Source organism: Watersipora subatra, chromosome 3 (genome assembly GCF_963576615.1).
Source record: "Watersipora subatra chromosome 3, tzWatSuba1.1, whole genome shotgun sequence".
NCBI lineage: Eukaryota > Metazoa > Bryozoa > Gymnolaemata > Cheilostomatida > Watersiporidae > Watersipora > Watersipora subatra.
In genome coordinates this window covers 34,630,004-34,653,267 of record NC_088710.1, presented here as the reverse complement: position 1 = coordinate 34,653,267, position 23,264 = coordinate 34,630,004, and the positions used below count along the sequence as shown (strand labels likewise).

The 23,264-nt window shown below is 38.1% G+C and overlaps 1 protein-coding gene across 1 annotated transcript in view; it reads left to right on the top strand.

Annotated features, from left to right (window-relative positions):
• LOC137392185 (dual serine/threonine and tyrosine protein kinase-like) overlaps positions 1–23,264 on the top strand; it is a 35,711-nt gene that overhangs the window by 1,805 nt on the left and 10,642 nt on the right. The window contains exons 2-9 of the mRNA XM_068078826.1: positions 2,256–2,445; positions 3,195–3,358; positions 5,768–5,925; positions 7,161–7,326; positions 8,084–8,288; positions 19,519–19,739; positions 20,759–20,911; positions 22,864–23,057. Coding sequence (XP_067934927.1) covers positions 2,256–2,445; positions 3,195–3,358; positions 5,768–5,925; positions 7,161–7,326; positions 8,084–8,288; positions 19,519–19,739; positions 20,759–20,911; positions 22,864–23,057 — 1,451 coding nt within the window. The remainder of the gene's footprint in view (positions 1–2,255; positions 2,446–3,194; positions 3,359–5,767; positions 5,926–7,160; positions 7,327–8,083; positions 8,289–19,518; positions 19,740–20,758; positions 20,912–22,863; positions 23,058–23,264) is intronic.

Here is a 23,264-nt window from a genome sequence, read left to right as displayed (position 1 = left end):
GAAGTTTTGCAGCAAAAATTTTTATACCTTGGGTTACCTTAAATTAACGCTTTTGTATATTAATTTATATGAATGGCCCAGGTAGAAATTCCAATACCCCGTTATTTAATACAATCTAGAACAATCTCAAGAAATTGCCATTTCCTTTCGTTAAAGCTGTTTGGTGAATCCATTCTTCAAATGATAAACATAAAACATCTCTCCTCCAGGGATCAGATTTTCTGAGTTTTGCTTGTTTGCGTACATGGAAGCATATGACAAAGCAGCAGTCTTTGAAGCATTAAAACACCGTAAATGTTGAGCATGGCTAAAGGCGTGGTCACACGAGCACCGAACCGACGTAGGATCGGTTCGGTTCGGAGGCTGGTTCGGTTTGTGGCACATGTCACACGGCATCCGAAGTCACTTGCTTCCTAGATACCATACGTATAGAGACAGGACACGGTTTCATTAGTAGTTGTTATGTATTTGAGTTAAATATTTCTATTGTAAACAAAAAACTTTGAGGAACAATTATAAATTATAATTACACAGCAGATTTATCAGAAGATCGTTCAGCTGCTAAAAATAAATTACTCGATACAAAGATTTTGCCAACTCTTCCCATCAACATAATTATATTGTTTTAATAACATATGAATGCTTTTCTATGCTGAGTACATAACAAACAAAAACAGTCTTTATCATAGTACTGTGGTTTTACATAAATAAATCAGTCAACGGCACTTCATCAGGATGAATATGACACATTACTTATATTCTACACGAAAGAAAATCACAACCATTCTCTTACATTTATGCAAAACTTAAGTGCAACATCTTACATTTATGCAACACAATCACAAGTTCGGGTGAACCTTGTCGTATATTCCTTCATGTTGTCTATTTAACGAAATAACAGTATCGTCCCATTTCTTTTTTAACTTTACTCACGCGCACGTAAGGAGAAATGTGACGCGTGCTCGCTAGAATTCTAGAATTTTAACCAGCCAATAAGAGCAAGGGTTCGGCCACGAAATTTCGAGCAGTACTGAAATGGTTCGTTTCGGCCAGAAATGTCTTCGGCCGAACTTTTTACAGCTGAGAGCGACGTCGTTTTGCGTCATTCAGTTCGGTTCGGTGCTCGTGTGACCACGCCTTTAGTGTCCTCAAATTAACTAAAAGGCTTACCTTTATTGCAGAACTCATTATCTGGTTTCAGGATCTTAGGCATCCAAATATGTTTTTAATGTCAATTATTGGTTACTACATCAGTGCAGATGTTAATATATATCTAGATTTTGAAAAACCGGTGAAAATCTAGCGTATCAACATTGTCCAGTTCTTCAACAAAGATTTATCATATTGATTAAAAGGAATGAATATTCATATCAACAAGGGTTCTATCCAAAAGCGCGATTTGCAAATGCTAATCACATCTTCCTGTATGTCTAATGTTTACCAATAGAGATATCTCTTACCTGATTCATAACATCTTGTCAATATTAGGGATTTATGGTATCTGAAATACCTGAATAGTTCTAGAAGGAATTCGAAATTATTTCATAAATATTTCTGGTGAGTAGCATTCAATGGCAGCAAATAGTAATTTTATTATGGTAGGAACAGACACTGTATTGGGCATTTGGGCCTCTGTCAAATGGGCTTTTTAAGATGATTCCAGAAGAGTAAAATTTACCTCACAAAAGTGAATTTTCTTTTGCATGTGGTTGGTTCAATATCAAGAATAGTTTGGGTTGATTAGGGCAAGTAGTTAAGTTACCATGACAATATTATGATGGCTAATAATAGAAGACAGCCATTTTGTAAACACTTTATCATAGATTTGAAACTGTCTGTTATCTGCAAAATGACCGGTAAGGATCATGTTATTGATGATATCACTCTCTGGTATAAGTACTATCATATGAAATTACAGACTCCCTAGGTATGTAGTCACACAGTTCAATGTATGGCTTATTTCACCAGAAATTTGTTGACTCTGATTGGTATTCTGTATCCAGGTTATGTGATGACTTACATTTGTGTGTTCAACCATGTTTGTAAATACTTAGAGATTGTTATCTCTCAAAACATATTAAGATTTCCTTCTTACTCGTGTTATAAATAGGACAATGTTTGATCATGCATCAAGCATTTCATTGAGAAGCCAGTACATGTGTATGTTAGACTTGGCTCCGTGCTGGGATGAACATTCCACTGGTATGATAAAATATCTGGGCAACCGTATGACTGCTCACATATGTCTCTTGCAGTTCAGCTCTCCGGTGAATCATTTGTTGAGGAGGATGACTTACGACGGCTTATGGAAAGTGCCCCTTGTCTTATTATATTTGGACAATCCCAGGGAGCAAAGGCCGCGCTGGTAAATAAACTGTTTGGGGAACCAATTTACCCAGAGATCTCAGATGAGGAATCAAACAGTCACTCTTGGCGAACAGTCAGGTTCGTGTGGGCACAGATTCATCTTATCATTCCTCGTCTCGATTACATCGCTTGATAGTATGTTAGCCATTTGCACTTGTTTTTCTCTCTATGTCTTTGACTATTATAGATAACTATTTCATAATAATTCATATCTATGGTAACTTGTTTGTGAAAATTCAGTCAGCATGGTTTGAGCAAAATACATGCCAAAAATGATAAATAAATATTTTTCGTTATAGGACATGAGCGATTGAAATTTTTCACTTTTTTGAAAATGTCTTGTCACGTTTTGTGAATTACATGAAAAGGATTGCAGTTGTCAAATAGTAATATGGCATTCACGTGACTCACATGGCTAGCCATATCCAAGTTATTACATGTAATACCTGCACTATCCAAGTTATTACATGTAAAACCTGTAGGAAAAACCTTAGAGAGCAATAAAATTTATTAATAATACTAGTAATATCCCAGATGAAGCTTAGCTTATGCTTATTAAGTTGCTGTCACCAGGAAATAGTTGCACATATACTCAAGCCTTGACTTCGTATTACCTGAATGCATAAATCATTTGAAGTATGATGTAAACTGAATTCCTTGACTTTGTATAAGAATCTCTGTTGCAGCATGCAGTGTCTCTACATGGAACCTTCTATGCTGAGGTTTAACTGTATAACTGGAGTAGCCATGTCTGCTGTATATTTAATTATTTACTATAGTTAAAACGTATTTCTCAATTCCTTACTACCTATCTATGTTACTAACAGGTTTCGGTATGGAAGGCTGCAAACAGTAGGTCTTACCCTTCCTGACCAATATGAGCTCGTCGATAATCTCGTTGCTTACGATAGACCGTGGAAGACGCTGCCGCTAGAAGACATCAAAGTCAAGGATGGGAAGAATGAAGACGATAGCTCTGCCGCTATATTAGGTCAGTCTACCTGTCTTATTCCACATTGATTTGTAATACATACTGTATGAATAACTTTTTCATTATGAAGTCCTCAAAGCTTTATCTTGCATTCGTAGCTCCCCATTGGCTTGAAAGACTTTTGTTAGGCTCGTCATATTCAAGGGAATGTAGAGTGTTTTGTGGTATAAGTATTGTAGTCTGGTTCTATATTGTTGTTTATGTAATACAGATAGGCTATTGCAAAATTGTAAAGCTGAATACACTCGGTATACAGCGTAAATTTCTGAGAAAATAGTTGACTCGACCGACATATGAGGTAACTTCCAACATGCAGTTTAAAATATTTTGTAACATTTTAGTTTTATAAGTCTGAGTGGAGTTGTTGGTAAAATTAAAAAAAGACCAAAAATGTATAAACATTGCAAACATATGACTAAGTTAGTTGAAACTTAATTTTGTAAACATACAAGTTATCACATCTCAATCGTTACTGTTCTTTTCAAACATATTTCATTCATTTGTCTCTAGATAAAGTATCAATGTAAGCCACTTTCTATAGTAAATTACTTTAATTTAGGTTTTGAATGTAATTTAATTTTACATATAATATATTTTCACAGCATGTTCCTGTGAGAACATTCGCCCCAACATACAATGGTTTTAGCTTTCGAAACACTTTGGAATGAATTTATTTGAAGTTTGAGGGTATTTATATCTAATAAATAATACGTCATCAGATAAATGGTTCTTTTTACATGTATTTCAACTCTCAAAGGGTCATCAGTCATGATGTTAACCATCTTTTTTAAATTAGAATAATTTTTTTAATATGCAAACGCCTAGTTTCTATACAAAAAATCTATTTAACCGTGAGTTTGGTGCCGATAATCCAGTGACATTGAACAATCAGACATAACTATAAAAGCAGTACTATACAGTATGTCAGCAGTCTTTTATATCAGAAATAACTTTAGCCTGTGAGTTACTAATGATAGTCTAAGGGTGTTCACGTTGCCAGAATCAGGTTTACCAATAAGACCAACTTCATGGTGCACTTTCTGGTCTACTGTCTTTCAGACAACCGTACAGCGATAAAAAATCTTTCTTTTTTTCAAGTTTGGCACGTAACAGAGCTCTTCGTCAGACCGCAATTGTTGATTCTCTGTTCTTCTAACTCTCGAGGCTGGTTCACGATATATCGCCATATTTGGGCATTGTCTTCTCGGCGATTAGATGCCAACTATGTACAACTGTGTAAAGCGATGGCATCCTCAAGGTAACGCAGATACCTTGAGAAAGATTACAGCTGTCAAACCTTCACTATAGTTCACTGAGCATCCAAGACATCCTGTGCAATATACTCTACTTTGGTGATAGTTATTGGCTGTCGCGAATTACTTGATCTATCAATTTTCTTTCATGGCAGTTGCTGCGGGACTAGTATTTCATCATTTCCACAATCGCGTGTATAATGAGAAAGTTATGGATTGAACTGTTCGCTGATGCAAACACGGATGGGTTTGTAATTGTGTGAACATTGTTATCACAGAAGTATTGTGGGATTAACACTGAGATACAGCGATACAGTGTGAACCAGCTTTTAAGACCTGCTTGTATAGATTGGCATACATGTATCTCAAGATATCACCTTTGATTTATGTTCACGCCATTATTCATTACTTTATGAATAGTTATAGCCATTTAATTTTTAAAAATTCAGTGCAATGCTATAATGGCAAATTAATAACGACCAGAGGTATATTAATGTCAATATTCATCCATTAATGATGTTTATGCTTTACTAGGTCAAGTTGGTTCATATAAGTAGGTCAAGTTGGTTCACTAGTCCTTCTTGCTCGATCTTGTCAAGGAGACCAGAGTTTATCAGCTCATCCAAAGTAGAGTTGTGACAATAGTGGAAAATTGGAAACTTTCTTTGCTCATTGATGCAGCATATATCTTCTGTATTGCAGTATTTTATCGCAGATCATAACTACTACATACACTAAAGTTACTGTAGGTAATTATAGTTACCACGGTAAACATATTATTTTCTTATTAATTTTTAATTTGTACAGTACGTATATAAAGTTCTTGATGATTCTTACCAGAGAATGTTTGCATTAGATAATTACTAATGGTTTCTATACCCCTCTATACACCATTTTTGCCTTCCGATGCCAACGCTGAAACAAATTAAAATTGTATGGTGAGGGTCCACTGTACCTTTGCGTTGGGTTGGGGGGTTCACTGTACTCATGTGTTGGGTTGGGGGGTCCACTGTACTTATGTGTTGGGTTGCAGCTATAAAATTCGTAGGAGTTCAATAGCTTTTGTGAAATATAAAAGCAAAAGGAATTAAGGAGTCAGCAAACGTTTGCAATCAGTCAGTCAGTTTTATAAAGATTGGACTGATTACCATTACAGATGTACAGCTAAGCAATATATTGCTCAAGGAGGGCCTTGAAGTTATAATCACCCCATCAGACAACTCGACAAGTTTCCTTGACATGGTCAAGTCGTGTACCGACGATGTACTCTACGCCTGCCTTTATGCCGTGTCCGAGCTGAAGCTCTCACCTAAGGTTTGTGTGTCTTCAAATACTAAGTTTCCTTACAGTGAAAGCGCAGGGACACAACTCCATCATGGGAACAGCCGCGTCGCTATCATTCTGCCGTGATTCAGTGTCGTTGTTTGGAAGCGAAGCGCTTGTGTGCCTTGAAAACTGTCTTGACGACCTATGCTGCCACGGTTGGCCACATAGGTCATTCTTTCCTGCCACTTCATATACGCCTAGTAACTATAATTGTTCTACTATAGCACTATATGGCAACACCATTTACTTGTCATCCCAGATTAGTGCTTCGGCATAGATGGACCAAGGTGTTGCTACACCAGCGCTGCATGCAAACTTAATAACAGTTCTCCATGCTCTTAGCTGTTTATACAAATGAAGTGTTACTAGTACTGCAACTTACAACCGCCCATCATTGTTCTCCTGACCATAGTCTTATTGCTAAAAGAATCTCCAAGTAGCATCTTTACTCAGAGGTGCTTTTTAGAATGAGTCTAATGTTCTTTAAGTACAAAGTTTTTAGGTAGGAGATATCATTGTTGTTATTGTTAAGATCATTGCAAAAGCAACAATTTGCAATATTATCTGCAGTTTAGATCATTTTCATATTTTGAGTCTATATTCATAAAGGCTGGTTCACACTGTAACGCCGTATGACACCGTTTTCTTTTCCGCTCCATCGTACATTATGTGAACCGTAAACCGATGGCATCAACGAAGTAACGCGGCTGTTGGCAACGAAGTAAGTTGGCAGCTGTCATACTTTCCCGATCTTTCGCCGTGCATCGACGACTGCCTGTACAATGTTAACCATTTCAGCGATAATAATTCGCTGTTGCGGATAGCTAAATTTTTATTTCCATTCATGGTAGTCACTGCAGGACTAGTATTTGATTCAAGCATGCAAAAACAAAGAGGTTTCTGTACAAAAATTTGAAAAAGAATGAAAACACTACGTCACAGAGTATTGGCTGATGCAAATGCGGATAGGTTTGTGATATTGTGAACATCGTTATCATCGGTGATAACCCAAGTATCGTGGCATCAACACCGAGATACGGCGTTATAGTGTGAACCAGCCTCTAGGCTTCCATATTTGTTCTCAAGTACCTGCTAACCTAATCATACAATGTTCAAATAGCTTTCCGTGATCATGATATCTCATTGTTATTATGGGAATAAAAAAGGGCTGCATTGAAGTTGGTGATTTTTATCTCGGCTGGTCTATGGGCATATCTTTACAGGAAGTACAGCAGCTCTCGGAGCTCGAAGAAAATAACCTACATATCCCGATGCTCTTCACTTACATCGGAGAGGCATCTCCTACCACCGCTATGACCGAGAACTTGTCGTACCAAGGCCAGGGCAAGGCTGGTAAACTTACTAGGCTTGGACTATATGAACAACTGTGTAAGTGGCTTGGCTTCTGGTTAGGTGATGACTACGGAAACCATAGTGTGGCAGCGAGTAAGATCAGATTGTTAATGTTTCCTTAAAAACATTAATTACATCCCACTCGATCATTCCATTTTGGATGAGCTACTTTTACTAATTTAAAGGTTGACAGAAATGACAAGCCAACTTTGCGATAAAAAACATTTGCAACAAAAAAGTCATAAAACAGTCATTTAAAATCATTTTGAACTTATTATGTATGCCTAGTCGGACAATACATTGTCAGCGTAGGGTATATTAAAATAACGAGTTCATGTAAACCATCATAAGAGAACATCGCCAAGGGATGTCTGTCTGTTCAGCCACTGGAACATTGCTTGATTGGCATGGAATTTTTCGCCACACATTGCTATCATTTGTAGATACAACTTTGGAATTCAGTCATTTAAATATATACCTAGTCGCGTTCTTCTTGTCAGTTGCCCTTCATAATCTTGATCTGAGTCGATTGGTTATAATACACATGGTACATGGTTCGAGGAAACGCTGAAATCATTTTCAGCGCAGAAAAGATTTCAGCGTTTCTTCGAACGTTTGGCTGAACCTGAGTGGCAGCATTGATAGTCCACATTTCAGGTTCTCAGCAGGGCTTTGGGACAGGGAACAGGGACCTTTCACCATGTTAAAATTTAGTTATTTAGTTGTGTAAATAAAGTGTGAGTCCGTCAGTCGCGCCTCCCTATGTGGATAGTAATTTGTTTGTTCATTACAGCTAGGATTGGGTTTATGACGATGGTGCTCTCATCGGACACACTAATTGATGGTAATTCCAATGGAACAGTGACTGGTTCTGTGCTCGAATCAGATGTTGTAGAGGACATTGAAAACTTTCCACAAAAACTCTGTTCATTTGTCTCGATGTGTCTCAAGAACAGTTTGGTCGCTATGACGACTATGCTACATCTCGTGCACAAAAGGTAGGAACACTACCTCCTTAAGACTGATTCATTAAAAAAAAATGTGATGACACAAGTTCTTTAAGATACCGATTGTATGGCAGGTGTGAGTAGCTTGTCATAGTCCTTGACCATAATTTATGCGTTTTGACCTTGGTACGGAATCAAGGAACTAGTTGTGTCAGATGCCATGCAATGGGTACCCTCGATTATAAAGTGGATCCAGTATACAAGGTGGATGTTTGATCCTGACCGTGTTCAATTCAAGGCTATTTCTATACTAAAAGAAGTGAGCCACCGTTTTGTCCACAGTAATTTATATAATACCTCAACTTGTTCCATAATTCTTGTTTGGATTCGATGTTGGCCAATAAAATGACTCGGCTATGTTCTAGCTGCTTTCTGATTCTATTTTATTAAATGATAAAAAATTTGACACGACGTCGCAACAACAATAGCTAACAACATATAAAAACAAATCCGGTTCTTTATACCTCCGCGCCCAAACCAATAGAATAGAAGTGATGCAATGTTCCTGCCAAATAGGTTGAAAAATGGCGAATGTAACAACAGTAAAACGCCCGCTAGGCGCATCCATGCCTGCATCATAAAAGAATTTTAAGCTGATGCCTCGAAGCGCCTTGTGTTGGGTCCCAACTAAAGTTCAAAATATGATACATGCTCGCGCGATCAGGTATGGTTGGCCAGCCTTCAACTGCCATAGAAAATTTTCTTGAGAAGGTTGAATGTTTAAGAATGAATCCATGATGATAGCAATGATGATTAATAAGTGAGCCTATTTTTGATATCATGTGAACAATATGTGTCTCGAGCCTCTTGTCTTATCTCCTGACTATCAGACTATCTGAATGCCAGTAGAGCAATAGAAAAACAAGGGATGCAAAGCCATGATATGAGTTGAATGTTCTTGGGTGATTTCTGTTGAACTATATGACTAACTGTACTCTGAGTGAAATTAACATCTTTACTTCCTTGATGGCTTTTCTTCATGCAGTTGCTACTGTGATGGTTACACTACGCGGAGGCGGCGGTCTAGTTTCTTGCCTGCACTTTACAGCTCTTATCTTTACAGCTCTTCTTCTCTTTGAGGTCATTCTTCCTTTTTATTACATAGTTACATATTTGAAGGTTTGGTCTGCAATCGTAGTCAGGGCTGGGTCTGCTCTGATTTAGAATGCTTTTGTATACAATGAGCTGAATATTAAAACATCACAAATTACAGAAAATGAGTAATTCTGGTATAACGCTATAGGAAACAGTTTGTTTTCCTGGTGCTTAGGAACTTGCGTGTGAAGACAACTTGCAGATTTCACAAACAAATGAACAAAGTTGAGAACAATTCAAGTCAAATATGGACATACAATAAATGTATGTAAATTAACAATTCAGCCTACAATATAACAAAAAAAGAATGAAGACATTCCGCATTAGTGTTTCACAGCACTCTGTTTCACTTCTACCTGAGTGTGTCTCTCAAGTTTCATGAAATGGGTGATTCCTAAACACTGTGGTTGATGGGAACAGTCATCTTGTGTCAGTTCAATTATAGAAACACTGTTTTGGTCTAGTTTTTGTCAGAGCCATGCGCTGTTTTCACAGGCATTAATTGTTTCTAGTGATAAGGAGTATTAGAAGGCGACCGCCATAGAAGGTTGTGTACTGTCAGCTGCAGGAGTAAACAACACGATGAGAGGGACAAGCTATAAATAGAGGGTTGACTAGACAAGGCACACTTGTTGTTATTATCATTCATCAAACAAGCTATATATTCAGTCAAAACACTTTGTTATCTTATGGTCATTAGTGTCCACTCGTCTCAAAATGATTCCTCAACTTCATTTTGCCAAGAGTTGTGCTTTTGTAAAAACAAACCTGCCGACAGCGCTACCTCTGTTGTCATCTCATTACGGTGTCTTAATGCATGTATGTGCCCAAGTTCTTCTGGCACACACCACATCAGGTCAGTCCAGCGTAGTGCGAATATAAGGCTTAAGAGATAATCTTCTACATTTAGAGATCAAAGGCTAGTCAACTAGTAGTTTCTAGCCAAGCTGCTGATTGGGAAAGAATGGTGTGACTGGAGCTATTCCTAAATTTTCAGCACGAGTGACAAAAGTTCTTGCTTTAAAAAGTCAATACTACTTTGGAGTTGTTCTATTGCAATAGAAGTAGGTCCTTTTTTCCTAGTTTTTTCAAGTGACCAATAACCTGTCTTGTCAATGTTTATTAACCAAGAATGGAATGCAGACAGTGACTAAATTGTCTGGCAAGCTAAAGAGCCACAGCACAGCGTGTAGGCATGTACCACTCTTCTTTCGGCATTCTCGTGACATGACAAGCTGGTGCACATCTGAGCATTCCATATATATGTTATTGTCAATGTGAGGAGAGTGTTTGATGCTATAAAAACACCGGAAGGAAGCTACAAATTCATAGGAATTAAAAAGTCATATCATTAACAGTTGAGTTATATAATAGCAATATCAAAATGAATAATTAAAGCAATGGTTAAGTATTGAATATAATTGCTCAAAGTATATAGAGTACAATTCCTTAATCCTGATACGAAACAAATGCTGAAGCTGTATGAAACACTCTCATTTTATCACAATCTAACAGTATTGAAATAGATATCGAATTTCTACCGTATTAACCAAGTATATTAACAAAGAGCAAAGCTACAACCTTTGAATTACATGTACAGTATGTTTAGCTTGGAGTATGAAGATTTTTGCATATTTTCGTACTATCTATGAAGTCCACTCTAGTATTTTATAAGGTTTAAACACTGCCAGATTCATTCTTAATCTTAGCATGGCTTCAGTTGAATGTGTCGCAAAAGATTATTTGTATGAGATGTTGTTGAGGTGGTTCACCACGAGCTGCCCTCCTATAGATGCCAAGGCAGCTCATTCACCCTTCAGTTGTGTTTGCTAGGCAGTGCAATGACTGACTGTCGATCACTGTACTCTGAGGTCACCAGCAGGCAGAAAGTTTCAATGCGCTTTATTGTTAGTTCATAGTATATCGCTGTACGTAGGTGTTAATAATTCTTTAACCTCGAATAAGAAGGGGTGCAGTTTATGTACGGTGCATAAACTGCACCCCTTCTCGACTCTGATTTGATATAGCCTACCTATAAGCATACTCAATGTTTCGTATATAGCTTGAAGAACGTTTCAAGGTCAAGGCAGCATATATGTACACTATATGCTGGTTACAAAAAGTGTAAATTTTTACAGTGCTGTAGAAAAAATCTTATGATAGCTCGTTGTTGATTGGTCCACACTTGTGTAGTCTGGATTTAGAAATTGGCTTTATGTGGTTGAAGTTGGTTTTATGGCCTAGTTTTGCAACCAAATGGTTGATTCAGTCGAGTGATCAGAGCCAGCCAATCGTTGTTTTGTAGCTCTTGCGTTCCATTCTGTCACCTGGACATTTTCACCGCCCTTTGCTAGGATGAATATATCATAATTGATGTTAATATATGAGAGATGATTAGTCCTACTTCTACAGCATTACACCTTATTAAAGTCGACTGGCAGCACTTTTGCTGTACTCATTCTGACCATGTTGCTGCCAGAGGTGTGAAGTCATTTTGCTCCTACTGCCAAGTGTATTTGGATATCGATGCCGGAGCAGAGGTCATTTGGTTCACCTGAGTAACAAGATTATGACTGTTACTATAACTCACTGCTGTCTAAACGATAATCCGAGTCTCCGAGGCCAGGGTTGTCTTCTTCATATTGGCCACAGGCTCTTTAGTGTAGCTAACGTGCTGTGAAAAGTGAACCAATTAGTCTAAAAGGTTACTAGCAAACAATAGTAGGTAAGTAGGTGAGTAAATAGTAAGAAATATGAGCTGGTAGGTAAGTACTACTAATAAGTAATAAGATAAATGAGGTAGTAAGTAAGTAGCAGTGTGAGATGTAGGTAAGTACTATTAGTAAATAGTAAGATGAGGAGGTGGTAGGTAAGTAGAAGATAAGTGAAATGTTGAAATCTTGTAGCTAATATGGCTATTCATAAATTTTGTGATAGATAAATATCATCAATCATGCATATATTAGGCTATTAGCAGTAAGCGATTTCCATGAGTGCTATGCTCACCGACAGAGAGCTTTGAACCATGAAATTTCAGCGTTATTAGCATCTCTTCATCACCCAAAGCACCTGTTATAAATGTCTCACGGTTTTTCTCTTCTCGGTTGGCCAGTATTATCCTCAGATTCAGGAATGGTTTCGGTATATAAAAAATAAACTTTGGTTTACCATTTTAAATGATATATTGTTTTAATTAGATTAGTTTGATTGTTTTAGTTAGATTCCATATTTCTATCAATTTTCAAGCTGTTACACGATGTTTGGCACTGTCATACTTCTGTAAAAGTAACTACCTAAATTATTAGTAAAAGGGTTAGGTAACATAGGTCAGAACGAGTGTTGAGCAAACATAAAACCTTGTGTAACTCTCACGTGTCAATGCATGCTCTATGAAAAAGAATCCATTAAGGAATTGTATAACAGGCGTAGCGCGTTATAGCTCTGAGAGCTTTCATTGTATAACGTCTGACCACGTATTCGCTAGCGTGAGATGCTATATATCATTTAAACTGGAATACTGCCAGCCCACATTCAGTTTTAGATTTCTCCAAAACTATTCCAGTTTTTAAAACCGTGATGGTTTGTTATTGTAATTCGTTTGGATTCTGCGAGAGGCTCAAGCGAAAAGTCCAGAAATGCCAGTAATTATACAGTTAAGACAATGGTAAAACTCCTGCTACTCATCTAAGTACAAACACAAGCCGTTAATATGGGAAATATCGTAAGGAATCGTAGATAATAGAACAAATTACATTTCGCCATTCATTCAATGCTTTTATACAAACGATTAGTTACCCTCTTCAAAAATGCAGACTTTGCTAGCCCAGGTATTGAGTTCTCATTTCAATATGTCACATTTCTTTATCGCAAAATCTCTGGTTCCAATAACTCCAATAACGCAACCAGAAAGGAGAATCAGAGATGTAAAATTTATTCAAACCTTTCATGTAGTGCTAGCGGTATAACTAGACTAGACTATAACTAGCTAGACTGACCACAAGAAACTTTTAGTTGTATCTGTTAGAAGACTTATACAATGAAGTTATTCTTTGAAGCGCTACAAATCCTGACTGGCACAGTTTCTGTTTGTGTTTTGTATCAGAGTGTCTGTGATTATATCAGTTAAATTGTATTTTTGCACGGCTATCATTTGCAGAGGCCATTTTTATCGGTGAAGTCGATTGTTTGAAACATTAAACTGTTTATTGCTTGAAGATTTAGAAGTTGACATTGTTTTCGTCTATAGACATGCCTTTGAACAGCATGGCCGCTGTGATTTGACTCATATTCACATGTGAAACATGATACACCTTCCACCCCCCCCCCCATGTGGGTGCCGGTGTGGAGTTAGAAACAGCTTCCACTTGGCCTGTTTACAGTGATTTAGAAGGCATCACTCAGGCTTAGTAGGCTTTTTGGCCTACTGTAAAGTATGTTTTACTCTTATCATAGCAAAAAAGTAAACGCTGCAACACTATGAAATCAGGTCACGCGAACCGAGAGATGCTACGAGTAAATGAAAGCTTTATAATATAATAAAGCAGAGACGATTTATAGGCCTGCATTATATGTATCTGTGGATATTCTAAGAAAATAGGTAGGCTATTGTGTTTGCACACTGTGTTCTCATAAATAATTGTACTTGTTCCAGTTGGTCACAGATTCAATAGAATGTATTAGTTCTTCACCTACATTTCTTGCTTCAATTTCACGCTTAGCTGCCTGTTAGGCTCATTCATCTTTTTTCGCCCATGTCTTTCTTTTGTGTTCATTCTAAGTATCTTCTTTGGCACTAGAAGCGGAGGTGTTGGCAACTGCGCTACAATTATCACCAGATAAGTTGTTTAGGAACGACTCTCCTTAATGTTATGCTGGTTGTAACACTCAAATATCACATTCCTCTAAATTATCCTATTCAGTGACCCGGCTGTCTGTCAGCTCCCACAATTCAATTAGTCGCTCATGCTGGCCAGCCTTCAATTGGAATGATGTATCTTAACAGGTGCTTGTACCTCAACACACTGCCAACAGTGGCTTTTAGATTTTAAGCATTTCGTTGCCGGGAAGTGAAAATTCATTGGGAAACTGAACCAGCCATGCTAAATGTAAATTGGTTTGTATACTTCCTGTTGTGGCTTTTGGAAATTCCAATCAAAAACAAAAACTCAAATTGCTGTATATCAATGCCTTCACTTAACTGTAGTAATCAACTGTATGGTAGGGTTTTCTGATCAAGTAAGGCCTATACTTTGGCGCAGCCCTCTCTGCAGGTCTATAGGTTGTTGTTAGAGGTGATGTAAATCCATTCGCTTGTGCAAGATTTAAGTAATAATAGCTATCCCATTTTCTGCTTTTCATTCATTTCGCTCTACTGTATGCAACCCTAGTCACTCCTTTTTAGCTCAACCACTAAAATAAGAAACTTGCATGGGTTGATTGGTCAAACAAGCTAGGCTGTAACACGGGGAAGACCAGACAACCCGTGATAGAATTATCTCCCCTGTTCTCTATACTCGATAATAACGCCCAGTGTGATAAGTTTCTAAAGTCGCCCTCTTGAAAAAGGATTAGTTGTAAATTTTGAACCCAATTTCAGGTATGGCCAAGTTACTATTACATACATGTAATAGTAATTTTGCGGTACTGCCAAGCCGTTTTTAATATCTGCAAAGTTAAGTAATAGGCCTACATTTTCTTATAGATATACATCTATTTTTATGACAACCAGCTAAAATCTGTTTAAATTTTTAAATTCAGCATATAATGTTTTAGATATAAATATAGTTGGTCTGTCAGTCGACAGCATCTTAAATATTCTTAGCATCTCATAAGCTGCCTCTAGTTTATAAGGTTTTAACAGCACTTATTTCATAGCTGGTGAATAAAATTGGGCTCATTTACAAATCTGCTTTAGAGCATGAAATGATTACTTTGGAATCAAACGTAACTTAACCAGGCTCAGTAACTACCTCAAACATTGTCTGTCAAGAGTGTAGCTGTGCAAACACTGAAACCCACGCAGTTTCATTTATATAAGTAGCTGGGGTCTGTTGGCAGTTATTTAACCAAAATTAGGTCAATGCTTTAAACACTGCTCAAATGTGACATTGTATTTGTAACATGATTTGTGACACATCTCATCCGACGTGCATTGAATTTCAAGAGATTAACTCCAGCGACAGCGCCGAGAGAGAGCGACAGTCTCATGGATTGCTAAGTTCTGAAATCATGTGTTTTTTTCTTAGTTTTACCACTTTTCAAACACCTTGTTACATGTAATCCTAAATCGTATTTGCGACTTAGCGATATGACTAAATTTTAATAGCCACCAGACTAATATTTCATCCTTTTTCCACCAACAATATTTTCTTGAACGTTAAAAGTGTATTGCATTGACAGAATTGAGCCAAAGGATATCAGATCTTCCATGCACAACATCAGGTCAATACTATATTTTTACTGAACTTCTAATGCTATCAAATATGTCACAGTTAGTGACTCTATGGAGAGATGGTACGACTACTCATGCCAGCTACCAGTGTATGAGGTGCGGGAGTTGGCAGCTTCGGCTAATTTCAGTGGAGAGTGCTAGAATCCTAGAAAGACAAATTATGTATGTTATTTGGCAGGAGTCGTGGACAGACAGGTCAATGCCTTGTAAACAGACCACGCTAGCTGTTTTTTTCTTGGCAGTAGACCAGTTAAACTCTGTTAAACCCAGCACACTATAAGCAGCGTCTGCGGTAAAGAAAAATGTGCCAGTTTTATTTATTCACGGTCCTTCCGAGTTGATTTGGCAAGGCAGAAAAGATTCAATTCACAGTTTTACACATTGAAGCTTAACCTTGTATGCACAAGCAAGTCGTCCGCTCCTGGACTGTATTAACAACCTTCAATCGACTGTGAAAGCTCTTAGGATAGAAAAATTCCTTTTGAACTGAATATTATATTATACTGAAGTTTCAAGGTTGTTGAATTCAATGAGAAAACAAAAGAAGTCAAATATGGAAAGTTTTTTTTTACTTTTTCGAAGATGTGATATTCTAGACGTAACTGGAAAAACAATGGTTGATATACACCGGATCTGATAGAGTGTATATATTTGTTATGTACACTGAGTCTGATAGAGTGTGTAAATTTTTAAGAATAAAAAACAAATAGTTTTAGTGTAAAGTTCTGTTGAGGAGAAACATTTTAGCTTTGTCTATTTTTTATCCTTCATTACTAAGAATTTTAATCAGCGTGTCATTAGATACTAATCTGGTGGCAGCCATTTATCACTTCTCTCTCGGTTAGAAGTGCCCTCGATATTTTAGTAATATCTCAAGAACTAATAGTTCAATCGACTCAAAATTTCGGAGTTGTACTTAAAACATATACTGCACAAAGCAAGCAAAGTTTCGTATTACTAAGTAAACGAAAAGTACAGCAAAACGAAGCCGAGTTTACTCGAGTGTAAGGATCAGGTAGGAAGACAACTCCTCGAATTACCTCAGGCCCAGGATTCAATGTGTCAAGTTGCAGGTTTACCATTTGTTTAGATGGGCGGTTGGGGCTAAGAATGGCTGGAGGTTGTTCTCTTGAGGAACTGTTCCTAATTCACCTTGTTCCGTTGGCGGTGCTATGAGCGTTGTCTTAGCACAAAGTTTTGAGAGGAGAGTATTAGGGCTAGAGAGTGGAAGAGTGTAGTCTTGCTAACCATGACTGTCACATTAGCCATGTGTAAAGTTATGTGCCGAGTGTGAGCTTCATTCGCTCCATTAACTAATGGAAATGCATGGCATAATGATGACCTCTGATCACAGGTCAAACAATGTTCATTTTATTTACTTGCCAAGTTCATGTGAAAGTTCAGTGACATAAGCAGTTGTAAGGTCCATATGACATTTCCTGATGCAGATCCTGAGATGGACTTCTCGTTTGTTGGGATAGACAACTCCAACAGGTTGTTGCTCTGTTCCGGTGTTATGTAAACCACCGCTATATGTATGAAATATCCTAATCGGTTATACCGAAGATATCAGGGTGTTCAAGGCAGGTGCCATGGCATTTCTTCCGAGCCTCATTGAGTTTGTCTGCTGGTATTTTCTATCTGCACTGATTTCTTACTAGTGAAGTCAAAAGTTTGGAGGATGGAAACTTTTCCACTTGATAATACTCTTCCAATAGAGAATGGGATTTCTCGAATCGAGTTTCTGTATAAAATAAAGCAGTGTTAGCCAGAGTAGTTGTATGCTGCATCACATGACACGTGATAGGTTAACCACTTTCAACCCATCCCTGATATGCTCTGCATTAGATTCCCTACTACCTCTTCAACAGATTCTCTGCTCTGCGTATCAATGCTTTTCAAGCCTGGTTCCCATATCAGGTGCGAGACCCCGTCGGTAATCCCAGGCAGCAAAACACCTGCGGCGCTCGGCGGCTTACGTTCACATAAAACTGCGTCAATAATCATTGCATAAAAATGGCCACTTGCAATACTGTTCCCAAAGTGCTGACCTTCACCTGTACAGTGCTTTTCATGAATGTTGGGCTTGCGGCTCTTTGCAAATGTTGAACAGCGCTGAAATCTTGCAGTGACCACCGGCGCATCGGTTTTCATTTCCCTGTAGATAGATCTGTGATCGTGTCACCGGTACTTGCGACGTGTATGGGAATTAGGCTTAAGGCTCTATAAAGCCTCTCATGGCTTCAGAATTTATCAATATCCAGTAAACCATAGGAGTGCAATTTTTAAGTTTTCTCTTTTAGCATTCATATGGAACATGTGTCGCTGTTGACAGGGTTCAGTCATGGACAAAATCTATTTGTTACTTAGTTCACAGCTCACAAATTGCTGCATTGGTATGGCAAAGAACATTAGCACTCAAACGTAATTGGAAGGCTGTCTTCGCTATCATTACAGTATTTAGTCTACCATCTTGTTGAGGAGGTTACATTACATTTCACGTTTCTCAGGCATTCAAGATGTGCAGACTAGCGGATCTCTGGCTGAACCATTAACAGAGATAACCATACATGGTGCAAGCCACTTTTAAATTTCAAGTTTAAGCAAGACTATATTTCTACCAAAGCACTGCTGGTCGATATGCCTTAACTCATTCGCAACAACCGCGAGTGATCTCACCTTTGAATTTTACCTATTCCAAGTATTGTCATTTCTAAGTTATAGAAGAAACTTTCTGATTGGTTATGTAAAATATAATCGGACTAATCAGAAAAAAATCAAAACTTTGTTTCAAAGATGTATTCTGTAACAGCTATAATCAAAATATTAAACCTATGTTGACATCAACCTAAACCGGATATATTATGGTGACTTTAAACTTCATCGATTGCTATTAATTTTCTGTTGCCTCTTGACGTGAAGCCAGAGCCAGAAAAGGTAAGACGGTGAAGGATTGCATAAGTCAAATTCTAAAAATAGCTTATCTTTTAATTTTACTATTAACCTTGAATTTTGTCGATTTGAATTGTTGTTATAATAACAAGTGCACTTTCTAGTGAGTGAGTCACAGGTATCTGGGGTGAATCTCGTGGAAATGGGTCGGTTGCGAATGAGTCAAGCTGTTATTTATCACATTGGGTAGATATTAGTATTTCTATTGATTTGGGTAAATAGAAATAGTGATAACACATGAAAAATGGCTCATTACCTAAATAGGAAAGTCTCCTATCTCCTACCACTTTTCCTTCTTAGACTGGTTGATCCCATTTGGCTTGTGTTTGCACATACCAGATGCTAGTGCCTGACAAGAGTAAGGCCAAAAACTTATTTTTACTCATGCCATCTTTGGTGCTGTGCATCAAGATTGTCTGCCACCATGTAACAATGCCTTGTCTGCCACCATGTAACAATGCCTCTTCGTAACAGCATCCTGTGTAGCGAGGTTCTTGGGGTACAATGTCCCTGGGGAACAATGTTCCTCGGGTACAATGTCCCTGGGGAGCAGCAACCCAACTGAACAGGTTGCCAGTATTTTAACTGAGTAGGCTACTACAGCTATTTTAGAAGCTCATCGTTGTCCATAATCAGCGACTGCCATTGACGACTTGTGGCAGGTCTTGTCACCATTCATACTTTGTTTCATCTGTGATATCTTTAAAAATTTTGTGTTTGCAGGAGTCTGAACTCATTTATAATGCGAGCGTTCGACATGCAGCGTGATATGATGGTTACACCTAAGAGGCTGGAATTTGCCCGCACTAAAGAGCAGGAGTTGTCTGACACTCTCCTAAAGCTAGCCCTAGAGAAACAAGAAGAGATCAGGATTCTCGTGTCCGATGCTATTCGAGCCGCACGTCATTCTATTGTCAGCACTGTCACTGATTACGAGTTCATAGGTAATTTTGGCTGACAAGCATTTTCTCTAAATACTCATTGGTTTGTTTCCTTTCCTTGTATGAGTTGTAATGTAATCATGTTTCAATTGTCAATGTGGAATTCCTGAAGCTTATTCGGAAAGGAGGGAGATCGTTAAGCAAACATTAAAACCGACGTAAATACAATTCTAAAATAAGTTTGAAGACTTAAACTTGAAAGAACTGTCAAAAATGGAGCAGAGCTTTATCAAGATGTACCATTTGATCGTCGCTGCTCTATATTAAAGTTTCTGCTTTTGTAGTTTATCTGTATTTAAACTTATTATTTTACTTATATTGTTATATACTCATGCTACAGACAGTACTGTTTCGGCTATTGAAGCTTCATCAGTGCAGCTCAGCGCTGGCAAGGAGATAACTCCCATTGCCAGTGAGAGTCAACTTCCTGCCACGAAACAACTAAGTTGTCTCTCAGTCTGTTTGTTTGTTATTTATATTTTTTCAAACAAGCTAGCGTCAATCAGTTCCATAAGCAGCCTAGCTTCAAGGCAGCAGGTAAGAAAAGGTTAAAAGAATTTCATTTGTTCTCACAAGAGCCACTTGTTAAGACTAGATTAATAAAGACTGACTTACTATTTGAATTTTGACGAAATGGTGAATGTTGTCTTCATTGCCAAAACATGCCAACTTCTGGAAGGCCAGAGCCTCGACTAGCCGTAGCGCTACTGCGCACTGGAGCTTCGTCATACCTTAATATGTAGAGATTAGGCTTTCGTTTATTTTTTAAATTAATCGATATTGTATCTATATTTATTTTTTGCTTAATGTTATATTTTTACTAATTGGTGAAGACAAAATGCACACAAACTTACATTTTTAGTAGACTGCTCATGTGTATACCAGGTCTTGTCAACTTTGTGTCGAATTATCAGTAATAGAACTGTAGTCTTGTCAATCACTTAAACCCGCAGGCATGTGCCCTCATACCTTCTCATCACTCGTCGTTGCGTGGGTTCACTGTCTCATTCTTCTTGTTTCAGGTGTCAATATAGACCAGGATATGCATGTCGCGTCTGGCAGGGACTTGCGGATATGCAATGGACAAATCAGGGAGCTGGTCGTCGGCAGGCTCAATCATGAGATCGCTGGCAAGCTTGTCGACTCCATAAATGTGCTAAGAGAATCCTACATCGGTAGGTACTCTCCCTCTCCGATATCTATAGATACCTTATCCTAGTTCTGTGTATGCCCTCGACCTACTAGAGTGTGAGGTACTCTCTGTATACCCTGGCACTTGGAGCGAGTGTCTGGTGTTCAGACTGATTGATGGGATATTCAGATGGCCCTGTCTTGTATCAGTGACTCAAAATACTTCAGTCACGCATCAAATGTTTATCAATATTCATTTTGTGATGAGCTGCTGCGGTATGTTGTTACATTATCTACGTAACTGTTCTGTTTTAGTTGTGTCTAGGTTTACACGGATATTGGCATATTGATATTATTGATGGGCATGCTGGTTTATATCATATTCTTTTCACACGGCTCCAACTAGTGTAACCAAAGCATGAATAGATTTATAGCTCAATGAGTTGAGTTTAAACTAAGCTAATGTGGACTGTTATCGGATCCTTGAAGGCAAGACTACTTTTTAGTTACTAGTGTCATGTGCTGTTGAAGTTGATGCTTTATCTGTGTTACACTAGTGCCATAGAGCGATCTGTTCACTCTCTGTGTTTCACTATAGTTATCATCTCAGTGATTTTGTAAGTTTTGCTCTATGTTGTCATATTACAAACGTTTGGTTCATCAATATAACATCATTTAACAGCAGCTGTATAATTTAAAATTACTAGAGATTCCTTTGTATAAAGTGACATATTTCTATCAACAGCTATTAACATCTGTCCATGTTATTTGAGTTATGGTGCGTGTACTTGAATATATGACAGTAAAGCATGTGTGTGGGTGAGCAATTCCTTGAAGATAAACTATGATGTCTGTTTAGCTTACTGCAAGCAGAGGTTGTGTTTTTAAGAACATTGTTTTGCAAACAATGGCTGTGTGATCATGGCTGTGTGATCATGGCTGTGTGATCATGGCTGTGTGATCATGGCTGTGTGATCACAGCTATGTGATCACGGCTATGTGATCACGGCTATGTGATCACGGCTATGTGATCACGGCTATGTGATCACGGCTGTGTGATCACGGCTGTGAGATCACGGCTATGTGATCACGGCTATGTGATCACGGCTGTGTGATCATGGCTGTGTGATCAGTGATCTTTGGCGATTGGAGACATGCCCAGCTGCAGAGAGCAATTTAAAGATGAACTTACCCACATCTTTTGGAGATTCTATCAGTGAGTATCCGTATTTTTCTATCATTTTCGGTTGTTTTTGATGTTTGAGGTGATCTGATTCTGATTTGAGGTGATCTGATGTTTCTAAACTAAAATCGATAGAACTTGATCACGATTGAACTGCTCAGAAGAAAAATATGTGCAAAACGACGCTACTAGTTGTTATCATTGCGATAGTTGATACAGGCTATTGCTTCCGAGTTGCAATGTTACTCGCCTCTAGTCTGTCAGTCCGATCTCTTTGCAGTTATAGACGTCATAATCACACTCGATTGATCTGAGCGTTTTAACTCTGATAAAGTTTCATGGATTTTAATTTTTAAAATTCTGGCAATCAGATCAGATCACCTCAAACATCAAAAACAAAAGCAAATGATAGAAAAGTACCGATACTTTTTGATAAAATCAGCAAAAAACTGTATAAGTTCATCTTTAAGGTTGGATTTCATTTCATTTGGATGACCTTTGACCACCAATGACCTTTGACCACCAATGACCTTTTGTAAAAATTGAACCCCAACCTGTTGTTTGCAGGTCATGCACTCTAGACCACTAAGCCAAAGTTGCTTTCAAAGTATATATTGTCGCGGACAAATATATTGCAAATTATTATACTAAATTTTAAGTTTTATTTGATGTAAATTATGTACCTCATATTTAATTCGATAGAAAAAGTTATTCAATGACAAACTTGATGAAGAATGAGGAAGTATTACTGTATGATGGCTACACTGAGCGGATAGTAGTGAGATGACAAGGTGTCTTATATCTATCCATCAGGTACCCTCACCAGATGTATCAACAGTTTAGAACAGCAAGATAAAGAGTCAATATTCTACAGCGGAGGTATCATAAAGGAGAACCACGCTGCGACAGCAGCTCTCAGACAAATACTCAACGCAGCCTATCAAGTCAATGTTCAGATCAGTCCAGGCAGCGCCTTCATGCGCAACTTTTTAGACAAGATGAAGCAGGTACACCTTTTGTCATTGGTTGAGTTATGAGTGCCGGTTGACTGAACTGGAGACACGTACATTCTCGCTGAGCTTTTAAACTTGTGCCCCCTTATCAAATGAGGCGTGTAATCAAGGGTCTAGGGCTTCTTGTTCTCATTGGTTCGAGGGCCTTTGTAGGTGTCTTTAGTAGATGGGCCGCAGGGTTAGTTGTTGGCTACATGCCAA